This window comes from Pleurodeles waltl, chromosome 5 (genome assembly GCF_031143425.1).
Source record: "Pleurodeles waltl isolate 20211129_DDA chromosome 5, aPleWal1.hap1.20221129, whole genome shotgun sequence".
NCBI classification, from domain to species: Eukaryota; Metazoa; Chordata; class Amphibia; order Caudata; family Salamandridae; genus Pleurodeles; species Pleurodeles waltl.
Window position 1 is genome coordinate 519743099 of NC_090444.1, and position 12939 is coordinate 519756037.

The following is a 12939-nucleotide window of genomic DNA, read 5'->3' on the forward strand; positions in this document are numbered from 1 at the left end:
GGAGTACAGAGAGCACTTAATAACTTGCCTAGAAGGTCACTGGGGGGTCGTACTTCATATGAGTGCCTGTTTGGAACACGAATGTATGTTCCTGATCTAGATGGTCCTGGTGTGGAGGCGGCGGATACGCCCTTTGACATAAATGATCGTGTCACTGTTTTGCAGGATTTACAACAATTCCGTGAAGATAACTCTTCTGCAAGTGCTGCCTCCTCAGGAATTAAGGATGAGCCAGTAACTCCTACTGGTTGGATACCCAGGATTGGGGATCTAGTGCGTGAAAAGGTCGCAGTAAAGAAAGAATTTGGTCCTTCTTATCGAGCACCTGTCCCTTTGTTAGGGGTTAGCGGCACGAGAACTGTGATTTTACCGCCGCTGCAAGGGGCCAAAGGAAATCGTTTTGTTTCCATTGATAATGTCAAGTTACAACATGTGGCCGATTCTGCACAGCAGATCAAGAGGGACACCCAGTAGTTCTGGAATCCCTCTCACTACTGGGGAAGAAGTCCTGCTGCAGGTGATTTACACCGACGCTGTTTCCTCTCCGAGCTTGGGGAGGGTGGAAGATGATCTTGCGATTGTTCCACAGACAACGATTAATATGGAATCTTTTGATCAAGTTGCTTTACGTTCTACTGATGTTTCTGAACATGTGGTTTATAGTGTGGCAAGGCGATAGCCTCCATCTGCTTCTTTGTTCACAGTTGCACCTTTTGCAAGAACTGCCTCTGGCTGCTTCAACGACACTGATGATGCAGTGTCCGGCTCCTCGTCCTCGATGTCTTCAATCCGAGGTCCACGTAAGCTGCTGAGATGGCTTAAACGCACATATTTTGTTTTTCCTTGGAACTATTTGTGGCTTTTTATGGCTGTAATGACTGTTTTTTTGTGGTTGGGATTTGTGGTTACTTTTTTTCTAGTAATACATGGTCATTTTCTTCCTGATCGGTCTGACATTGAGCACGTGGAGACTGTGTTAAAACCACATTTTTCGTCTCATATGGTTCGAAGAGACTTGTCCAATGTAAACATTTCTGCAATACCGATTCCGGATGGGATTGTGTGAGATAAAGTAATGTTTGATATATATGGTCCCACAGAATTGATTCAAATACTGTATGTCCTCAAGTTATCAATGAATGATATTGTTATACCAGGCATTGTTTCTGATGATTGGGATGTGAAGACAGTAGATTCTATGCTGACAGATTTGCAATATTATACTGTCTATGACGATGAAGATGCTTACCAATTTAGAGATAATCATGGTGACATGTTTTGCTACAACTATTATGGACACCACTTTATTCATAAGGCTAGTAGCTCTAAGTCCATATTTAATTATGTGCAATGGGAACATTGCTCGACTCCTCCACAAGGGAGTTCGAAGACGTATTATGATAAATTTGCATATTTTTCTGGGCATGATCAACGAAATGCTAAGTCTTACTATTTTAAAGTTACTCCGTATTCTAATAAGCAAATGTTATTGACCGATACTAAATTACTGTATTCAAATTTGTTTGTATCTAAACTTTCGGTCGAGGGGTATGAATACTGGTTTAAGACTGTTGACTTGAAAAGTGTTTGGGGTACGAAAAATTGGCAGATGCGAGGCAGGGACACATTATTTAGAGCATGTATTATCCCTGTGCAGATGATTTTCCTCAATGACACAGTACAACAGACTAGCTGTTTGGGCTTGGCAACAATTAGAGAGTTAAATTTGCCTAGTATACCTGTCCCTTCCAAATTAAACAACTGACAGCACTATGTGAATGCTACTTTTAGTGAATTTACACATTGGGTCCAGAATGGTACGCTTAACACTTCATCGATACATCCGGGCGGGTGGTTATTATGGCCTATAGACACTAATAAGTGTCATCAACGTTTTGTCACCTCTTCAGGGGGGTTCAGGACTAGTAGGGCAGACCCTCGTTACATTTCACCAGAACATGCTGATATTATAACTACACACAGCGTGGGGAAGCTTTGTCAGCAATGGTTGAAATCATCCACGCTGGATGCAGTTAAGTCACATCTCACGTTACTGTCTAATGATACTGATTTACAAGATTTTTTGTCAGGTCCCAAGGTACCACGGAAGAAAAGATTTTTATACGAAGTTTATAATGAGATTTGGAAGCTTTCACAACAGGAGGCTGCAGCCCGGTTGAGGCAGATTGATCAGGAAAACCTGCTGCAGACTTTGTCTGTTGTTGATAATGGCATGCATACCCTTTCTGACCGTGTTTACACGATTGACAGCATTGTTTCCTCTGCTATTGACATTATTAAATCGGACATGTCGTCTTTATATCATGGGCAGAGTCAGACGCGGTCCATCATGCAGCTGGGTTGGACTCTTCAGACCTTGAAGGCAGGTCGCGTTCCATGGCAGCACATTTGTGCCAGAGAGATCTTTGTCTCCTTTAATTTGACTCGTCAACAACAGCTGATGGCTAAAAAGGAAGCGACGTATGTCATGTTGAATATTGAGAAATTGGAGAAACTGCCTTTCACGGTTGCTGAGATTCCGTCAGCTGAGTGGTTGATTCATGGGGTTATTAATCTGCCTATCTCCACTCTGCAATTTACTTCTTGTTTGAAGCACATTCCGGTGGGTAGATCTGAACTATTGGGAGACAGTTACATACACGAGGTGTGGGAGCTTCCCTTTCAATACAGATGTGTTAATGGTTTGAGGGAGGTTTTTCTTAGCGGTAGTGAATGCGAAACTTCTGTCAGACATTCTATGGTTTGTAAACAGCTGTCCTTGCACGGAGCGTGTAACGCTTCGATTGCTAACTTAGCTTGTTATCTGAAGGGAGTTCCAGTCCCGGTTATTAAAAACACTTTCCAGGTGCTTTCTAACGGCAGTTACATTGTTCTTAACAGCGAACGCTGCTGTGGCATGCGTGCCGGAATAGTTTACGTTGTCGTTGTCAACAAGGCCGTTACGTGCTGCGGGAATGTGTTGTTTCCCCCCACTCAAATTAGGGAGGTAGCGGACATCTGGCCTCATATTGCTACTACCAAGGTTAATTTTGACAAGTTGAGTCGGCTAAAAGCTTTATTGTTTCAAAAGCATGTGGCCCTTACATCTGCTAGCGAGACCTACGCACTTCAGGTGGCAAGGTCATCGGCGGAGATACAGTCCCTTTTGAATACTAACTTTCCAAGTCACTTCGGTGAACTTGTGGGACGTATATTTAATGCATCCAGCACTGCTGGTATTGCACATTTTTTCAAAGCTGTTGGTGTTGGTTTTGCTCACACCTTCTCTTCCATATTCGGTTTGATACCTTCGGCTATACACTCTATTTTCGGAAGCATTTTTGGGGGTTTCCCCGATTACTTTGGCTTTATTGGCTGGAGTCTTGCTGTTGTTGGTATTTTTTCGCAATGGCTGTCCCGCCACGACGAGATCCTATATTGCTGCTCCCGTCAGCGCAGCTGTGTCGTGAACGCATGATGCAGCATTTTGGAGCAACACTCCTGGGCCATTTGGAGTGTGACTGGTCTCTGTCATTCAGACCGGTTTTGGATTGTGTGCAACCTGTGTTTCGGTGCTCGTTTGAACATGCACTGGCTCTCTTTCTCTCACAGCGGCGCCCTCCAGTGGTCGATCCTGATCTGTTGATGTTCCCGATTAGGGCTCATTCCCAGACTTGTGCACTACGGTTGCGTTTGCTTCGTGAGACTGTTTATGAGATTCCCTTCCTGGAGGAAGATGGTTTTGTCTCATTCATAGGCCCTGCACGGGGTGCCGCCCTGAATGGTTTTGGGGCAATATGTCGAAATATGTATATAATTTTAGGTATTGTTTATATCTGGGGCATATTTTTATATTATTGGAACCACTTGCTACCGACAAGGGAAGGGTGTAGTGTGGTTAGTTTTAAGTATCCTTTGCGCGTTCGTTAGCTTCAGGCTTTAGGCCTTTGTGCACTTTGCCCTGGATGTATTTTATTCATTTGCTTGCAGTTTAGAGCCTCTGTGCACTTTGCTCTAAATGCTTTTTATTAGGCTTCGTACTGTTATTTTTCAAATAGCCAGTTCTACGGTTTTGTTTTTTATTCATATCACACTGTTTAGCCTACTTCAGCACTGGAGTTCTCCATAACACATTCACTCTGTGCTTCAGTCAAGGATACAGTCTGGTACATTGCCGATAGACGTGGTAGGAATTTAGACTTGGCATTACTGCGTAGGGACATTTTGTGATCACGCTGACATGTTAGTTATAAAATCACTTTCTTGTCCCAATACACGCAAGAGGGAGATTCCAACCAGGGAACCACAACTAGACGCTGACTGCCTCGTTGCAGATGCTGAACCAGATAACAGGCCTTTGCTCAGGTATGAGGGCTGATGTCTCCCCAGTGATTCAGAAAGGCAAGCTAGAAGCTTAACATGCTGTGCTCTAAATAGAACAAGCAGAGGGAGAGTAGAAACTGTTAGGCACTATGATAGCTTTGTTCTTATGTTTTACTCTCCTGGTGACTATTTCAATCCTACTGTGTTGTATTGTTCTGGTTATTGCGGCTCACGCCTTATTATCTAAAATACAGTTGTTTTATTAAAACATTATATAAAACGTATACTGTCTTTGTCATTAGTATATGAGATCATATTGTAAATGAGAGAGTTGGTTTCGATCTGAGTGACCACGACTTCCCTGAGAAGTTCCAAAGATGTCATGCGCTCGGCTGCCCAATCATCTCTTCCCCGTGGGAGAAATGAGGCACTGCTAGTTAGCCGGAGCAAACACCGGATTTAGGGTGACAGAGTTCCTTACACGTGGGTCAGACTCAGTCTCCCACACCGTTATCGATCCTGCTGCCTAGAAATCCAGTAGTCTCATTTAGGATAATGAGAGCCCACACGACAGGAGCACATGAAATCATTCCTTCCTCAGTGTACAGATGAGACCTCTTTGAAAAGGTGTACATGAGATAAATGTATTGATTACGGATGTTGCAGGGACTGATAGTTAAAAAAATAAATTTAAAAAAAAAAAAAGAAGAGGACTGTCCTGGCAAATTCGTGGTGCCTGACCACACTACTTAAACTGACAGGGAACCCTCAGATCAGTGAATGGGAGGAAGGAGTCAGAAGTCTCCTGGGCAGCTGGAAGTGGAGTGGCTTGTATCAAAAGGCAATGGAGCCTGAAAATGTTTGCATACTATGAGACAGGTGCTACCAGAGGAATGGGTCAGCCACTGTTATAATCCTAGCGGGCCAGAAAAAGGCAGCCGTGCACCCATGATTGTCCCCAGGCAGGGAGAAATGTTCATACCATTCGTCTCCCATAAGTGAGCAATTTGTATACCCAAGTACTTTAGTGTACAAGGTTGTCATATCAGCCCAAGATTAGAGAAGCTGGAAATGTCTCTATGCTCCAAAAGTCTGATTGGAAACAATCATTACGTCTGTCAGCTTGTAACCAAACCTGAAATATTGGCAAGCCTCTGTAACTGGTTCAAGAATAGTGTCACCCTTGCAGGTTCCCACAAATAAACCGGAGTATCATCAGTCCAAACAACCCTACATGGATTCTGTCTTTCACTCTCATATTCCATGTGTTCACTGACTCGTGAAGGGAGGCTGCCAGTGTCTCTAATCCTAGGGCAAAGAGAAGCAGTATCAATAGGCACCCTTGTGAAGTACCTATTTAAAAAATCCAACAGTTGAAATTGTGTGCCCTATCTTGATTCTAGTGCCTTATACCACATAGAGAAAATCATCTTTTTAAGGCTGCAAACAGCAACTTCCTCGATATGGTATCAAAGGCCTTTTCTAGATCAAGAGACCATATAATCTCCAAATCCTTCTTGTAGGATCTGTATCACAAGCATCACCTTCTGAGACTCAGCAATGTTTGTCTATCAGGTAAGACCCCAGACTGGTCATAACACACCTATGTTTAGATAACCACTGCCAAACTTGTAGCCAATATCCTAGTCAGGATCGTAACACCCACATTCATCATTGAAAATAGGGGGTAAGATCTGTAATCAATTGGGTCCTTCCAAGACTTGGTCAACAAATGCTTCCCTCAGCGAGTCTTGGGGTTTGCTCATACCCCTCCTCACACCATAATCTCTTTCATTATTGCTGATGGGATGGGAGAGAGGAGGTCATCCACATGTAGAAAATTATGAAGCAAGGTGCGACTACTGAGGGAAAGATGTGATTCAAAAGAACTACCTCGGATGTGAGAAATAACACTGAATTGCAAGCCACAGCTGAACTTTCTAAATTCCGCTGTCTTCCTACAAAGAGGGAAGTATGCTGTCACATTAAAAGCTATCCAATGGCCTTAATTACCTTTTTGAACTGGACTTTATTTATTGTCAGAGGGTCTTCAGTGACCAGCCTAAAGACACTGTTCCATACTGCTCAACGTGCACCTTGGATTTTATTGAAGGCATATTGTATTATCTTTCAATGTTCATTGCAGAACACACCGCAAAATGACTCCTCAAATTAATCCCCAAAGGTACTGTAATGAAGCTGATTTCTACACTAAAACTTAGTTTGGTTAAATTTAATAAAAACTAGCATAAACTAAAACATGAAGCTTCAACACTAATAGTCTAGATCTCTTGATGTATGCTTCAAAACGTAAAATGTGCAATGTCTATTCACATTTTCTATTGTCAGAATGTGGTGAGTAGAAAACGCCCAAGAGTAGCTGGTTTCTATGTGTTTTAATGTAATAAAGGCCCTAACAATTTACAATAATAACCATTTGTGAATTTGGCTTGGTTTTTCAGTTCAACAGAGGCTATCGTAATGTTCCTTGACCTCTCTACAGGAATCAAAGTCATTATTATGTAAATTTCATTTGAGTCTGCATGTTTATCTCCAAAGCCTCCTGTCACTGGTGAACAACACAAACGTAAGCATATAACGCTTATCGCCAAACAAAGCGTTGAAAGCAGAACAATTTAAGCCAACAATGATAAACAATGATGCACAGATGATTTTATTTACAGGTGATTTATTTCACCAAATTCAATTCCTGTGTTGAATGTAATGCTTCAGACACACAATGCTTTTAACAAGTCAAACAGAGGGAGGTACAGCTGATGCACAAGGTCACATTATATATCTGGCATAATCAACTTCTACAATCAAAAAGCTCACACTTACTCATTAGCCTGGTAATACACCCTTGTGTCCCTCGTGGAGAAGGAGTGGAAGAATGCAAAGCCTGCTGCCTTAGCGATTAGCACCTACTATATTTTTTTGTAGGTGAGAATGGTCAACATTTGGCCATTCCGTACACATGAGAAGAAAAATCACTGTTATAATTATCTTCACTGAAAGCAGCTGCATAAGTAGGAATTCAAGACGAACTAAAGGAAGCCAGGTATAAGCCAGCTGTGAGGCAACCCAGACCTTAGTTTTCATGTCACCATTGGACGACGTGATCAAGGAACAGACCATTCCGACAGCATTTAATAAATAAAATACATGGCTCCACAGTATTTTGCAAACTTGCTCTTCTTTAAATGTGAATTCAAGCTACGCAAAAAATATTTAAAAAAAAAAAAACACTCCACAGTTATGTTTTTGATCTGCTAAAGGGGACGTTATCCATGCATTTCTGCTTCATTAATCCCTGACCCTGGTAACTCAGCAGCATAATCCCCATTTAGCATTGACAGAGACAGCTTCCACTGTGAGGGGCTATTTTGTTTCCAATAAACAGGCACCGCTTCACGGTTAGCTTTTAAGCAGTGTATTCCCAGTGCAGCGAGAAATCCGCACTCCTGAATGAACCATAGCATGTTACTGAGAGATAGTTCATTAACCTTTTAAGACTCTAGGGTTAATGTGGTAGTCTGAGAAAGGTTCCTCAGTGAACATCTCAGAAGCAAAACAAATCGAAATTAACACCATTATTTCTTTAAATAACCATCAATTGATTCAAGGGAATAATGGCATTCTGGCACTCAGAGCATTTATTTATAAGAACTGGACGTACATCTATGGCTCTTACCCTTTGCAGTACAAAGAAGCATATAATGATGTATGGACTCACCTGTTCCTCCAACAGAGTAGCTGGGACTGGGGGAAAAAACTTGAGCTGCAAAATCCTCAAATGTCATCACTTCTCTGTGGTTCTGGATTATTGCTTCGAGATAGAGCGCTCTTTCTTCATAGCTGTAGTCAGTACGTTAAGGACATACATGGAGTTGCAGAGCATATGCAAAGCGACTGATCTGACAGCAGTAACAAATGTAAACAATGAGTGACATCTACATTGCCATATCACATCAACATTAGTTTACTGCAAGGCAAATCATTGTATTCTCAGACTAGATTAAAAACCAGATGGAGCAATTCGGACACATGGACGTCTTTTCTATTTCAGTTCCGAGAATGCATCTATACATTCTTGATAGCGAGCAACCAGCACTATGGGGATAATTCTTGCAATATTGCATGTATTTGCTTTTAATAACAGGTTTGTTGACAAAATCTGAGCTTTAAGTCTGAGAAGAGTAATCAGGAAGAAATAGCTGCTGAGAAAACCTCGCGAGTAATCTATGGAATGTTTTAGAAGGGGCTTCGAGTGCAGAAACATAATCTACCTGACTGGTGTGATTTTCTTGCATCTTAAAAGATAAACATGGGTCACAATTGCATTATTCTAAAATCACGGCTTTTGCAGTTAAAGCAGCAAGACGTATGAAAATTGTCAACTGATTCAAGTTGTGGTATGCTCTTCAGATCTTGATACCTGTGCGTTCATCGTAACGGGCTGATCACCCCCTCATGCTTCCAAGAATGCGCGGAAAGCAAGAGGACATTCAAGTCAGCATGCATCGTTTTAATACCTGAAGCAAAAAAAAAGAGCTGAGCTTTTTAACAAAGGCACTGCCATTCCCGGAACTCTTAGCTTGACACGCCTGGAAATCTTGGCTATCAGACTGACAAAAATAAACCAGTCACCAATAAAAACTGGAAGCGGAGTGGGCTTAAAGAACTTTCCAGCTGCCCTAATAGGGCCCCCCGCCTAGCAGCTTTTCAGAGAAGAGAAAGCAACCATTGCCGCTTTCTCCGGAGCTTCTGGTCGAGGAGACACGTACACTTCAACGACGGGACAATACGTATTAATATTTGAGGTAGCCAACATTGTTCAAGCAGTTTAGCCAATCAATCTGATATTCTGGACTCCTTTTGTTTGAAGTCATGCAGGACAATCTCTATAATGCAAGCCAACGTGTCTGAAAGAGGGAAAACCTCTGACCTTCAATAAAAACTCAATAAAAGCCAGCTTTAAAGAATGTACTTCTCTGGGTGACCGAACTAAAATGCTTACTTTGTGCTGTCAAATGCATTCAGAGCGACTTAAAAAAAAGAAATACCTGAAAAATTGTGCAAGCTAAAAATAGGATTTGTACTTGAAGTTGCTGTTAAAATGAGTTCACCTAATGGCCATTGCTAGACTTGCATACAGTGGTGAATCTTTCACAGAAAAGAGTCACAGCATGCTGATGCCGTTAACAGAAAGAGTAATATCAATTTTATATGTACAAGCACAAGAGAAGCCAAGGTAGTGGAATAACTTTATTCAAGGTTTTAAAAATAAAATACTTAATCCCAGCACAAAAAATTCAGTTATGTTACGTTCTCGGACTGTGAACTAACCAACATAAACATAACATTTTCACACTTGCTTGAGTGATTTCCTGGTGAGTGGGAGGATTGAGGAAGCAGACAGGTTATATATTCAGCATCACAAACTAATACACTGATTAAAGCGTGTCTCAGTATAAGCATTCAACATCAGAAAATATGGGTGTGTGTATATATATATATATATATATATATATATATATATATATATATATATATATATATAAATGTGTGGTGGTCACCACTGTATAGTTATGGTTCTGCTGTACTCTCCATTCAAAAAGCTTTGGGATATGCCTGCAACTTTTGACCTCGTGTCATGGATGGATTTACAACAAATTTAGCAATCACTTTGAATAGTCAACTAAGGCCAGCCATGCCAATTTTCGTGTAGATCTGTGGAAGGAAAAAACAAAGGGTGAAAAAATATGTTTTTCCTCATTTGAGCTCCCAATGGACTTTTAAATGCACACAGACCAAATTCCTGAATAAATGTATTCCACATTTGTCAGGAAAGCCACACCGTTCTCAGAAGGCATGCTTTTGTTGGTTGGGCCTAAATGTATTCAGCAGTTTTTGAGATAGAAACATTTAGACAAGTTGTCAGCTTTATAGAGTTAACTATATTTTGGACTGGAAGCCAAAAAAGAAGAAGAAATCTAACTGCATAAGCATTTTCCACTGTCACCTCTTCTAGTTCTGCGATTTCAGAGTTGCTGCCAGAGATCTCAGTGATCTGAGTGGCTGACAAGAGAATAATTTATTTAGCGACTGGCACGGGCGACTGTCCTTAAAATAAAAAGGCCATTCGAGGAGAAATTATGGATACACAATGACCCCCAGGCTACAGTGAGGGTACCCTAAAAAAACAATTTACCACTAGTACAGAAAAAAAGAAAAGGGGTATCAAGTGTGCAATTCAGAGAACATGTAATGTGCGGTGGTAACCTGGTGAATTTGAATTGTATTGTGCCTTACATCCTCACCCATTATTCAGTTTTTAACTGTGGCCTTTTCAGTCTATTTAAAGCCTTAGAGCTTCATGCCAATGACGACCACAAAGCGCTTTGACGGGTCACTGCTGGAGATTCTTATCAGCTTGTAAAGAGTGGAAAACGATAATAGGCTGGACAATCCAATAAGACATGACATTTAAAGAAATCATCTAAAAGTTAAGTACATCGATGGCCCACACCTAGGGTTGCCACTTGACCGGTTTTCTACCAGCACCACCACTATTTTTGATGTCCTGGCCAGTACAATAATTAGCAAAATCACCTAAAACCAGCATTTTAGGCCTTTATCTGTACATTCTTCAAACGGCAAATATAAATAGAAAGCACTTTTAAATGTGTTCTAGTGCTGCGCTAAGGATCTATGATAATCAAAGCAAACAAAGTCAAGGAAAGTCATGATACAATAGAATACATATGATTTTGTTTAAATTCACATTTAGTATCATGTCCAGCCTTTGCAGCTGATAAAACAACAAATGACAGTTACTTTCTGTTGGAGTGGTGGCAACCCACCCGCACTGCTCACTTGGTTGAGGACCTGGGGGGATCGAAGGGTTGCACTCAATCGTTGAGGCCACACTACCTGCTTGTCTAGTTTGACACCTACGAGTGAAAGCAACATTTCTGGTATCACAAGCACGGGACTGAGTGCTGTTGTCGCCATCCGCCCTAATTTAAGATGAACTTTCGATGACTCCGGTTAAACGGGACTGCCAAAGATGCCGAAAGAGGCACACGTCGTCCCGCGCTGCGGGCTCTGACTGATGTCATTCGCGCCTCATTACGAGGCAGGCACATTCAGGACCGCGCGCGGCAGTTGCCAGGGCTCAGCTTTGCTCGCAGGTCTCGGCTCCCGCCGACCAGCAGGGCGCTGGGCCTGAGTGGCCGTCTGGCACACAGGGCCCTCTGACACTAAGCTGGCACGTGCTAGCGCAGCAGGGGCGGCCCACGGCGTGTCGAATCGCTGAAAGGCCTCCACTAAACTAGGGGACGACGGCCACCTGAGCCCTGGGCCGGCCGTCATCTCCCAACTAAGCGCGCGCTCCGTGCCCCGGCTGATACATGCAAGTCGGCAGAAAGGCCTTTCACGCCTTGCTTAATAATATCCTGCTGTCTAATGAAAGGGCCTGAGCGTCTCACACAGAATGCAATGACCGCGCCCTTCCTCCACCCACCGGACGGGGCAGGCCGTCAGAGCTCCCGGGAGGGCAACGGGAAGACAAGCTGCAGAGGCCTCTATGAATCAATACAAAGAACTGCTGTTTACACGCACGCAGGGATGTTCCTATACACCACAAGTTCCAAGTGTGACCGACAACAATGCAGCAGCCCCGAAGAACAGCCTCCAAGACAAACTGCAAAAAAGAAAATGAAACGACTCGGAGGAAAGTGGGCATATTGCAAAATGGCGCTAAAATGCTAATTACGCCTGAGAAGCACCACAACCGGAAAGTGAATGGTACTTCTAACGCAATATTTTTCGGAGGTGATGATCAACATGCGCACCTAAAACTAAGGAGAAATAATATTTCCCATAACAACCTCAAGCAAAAATTATATATAAAAACAAACTATTTTATTTTTCCAATGTACAGAATTCGGAAGTTTTTTTTGTATTTTTTACTATTCATTCGAATGGATTCCTTTTGAACATATCTAAAACGTAGCACATTACCCAAGGAAGTTCCAGTTAAGCTTCATTCCCGGAAACAGTGCAAAAACGAAATTATATTAAACATCTTAAACGTTCCTTACATTCAGAACCAACTCGGACTCCTTTGTTCTCATCCACAGTCCTTCTTTCTGGGCACAACGATTATTAAGAACACTATATTACACATCTATGTATCACTTCGTTTAGCAGATCAAATTTTCAGATGTCAAAATTGTCTCGGACTCTAAAGAATACCGTTATTAATTGCTTTTAGCTACACGTGCCTGTGTCTCTTTAGAAACACTGTCAGAAATGCCCAGCGCTTTCAAAGAGCATCTGTCCCCCAGGCACACTATCTGTGTAAACCTGCCCCAACAGACAGATTTCTCAATGGGGTTAATGGAACAGAGTAGCTGAAAAGAGTCATTTGAAGAACTCCAGTGCAGCTGCTTCTATTCAAAGGTATTCATTCAACTGAGCGGGCTCAAAGGAATTCTTCAAAAACGGTTATTCTGCTGCTCCTCCCATCCCTCCCCTCTGCATTCAACAATAGTCTCAATACAACATTTTACCTTTCAAATAACTTCAAAAGTTGAAAAACCACACTTC

The 12939-nt window shown here is 42.1% G+C and overlaps 1 protein-coding gene across 5 annotated transcripts in view; it reads right to left on the reverse strand.

The window, feature by feature from the left end:
* RALGAPA2 (Ral GTPase activating protein catalytic subunit alpha 2) overlaps positions 1–12939 on the reverse strand; it is a 1651508-nt gene that overhangs the window by 110779 nt on the left and 1527790 nt on the right. For all 5 annotated transcript variants that reach the window (XM_069234346.1, XM_069234347.1, XM_069234343.1 and 2 more), the window contains one exon: positions 8060–8181. In XM_069234346.1, coding sequence (XP_069090447.1) covers positions 8060–8181 — 122 coding nt within the window. The remainder of the gene's footprint in view (positions 1–8059; positions 8182–12939) is intronic.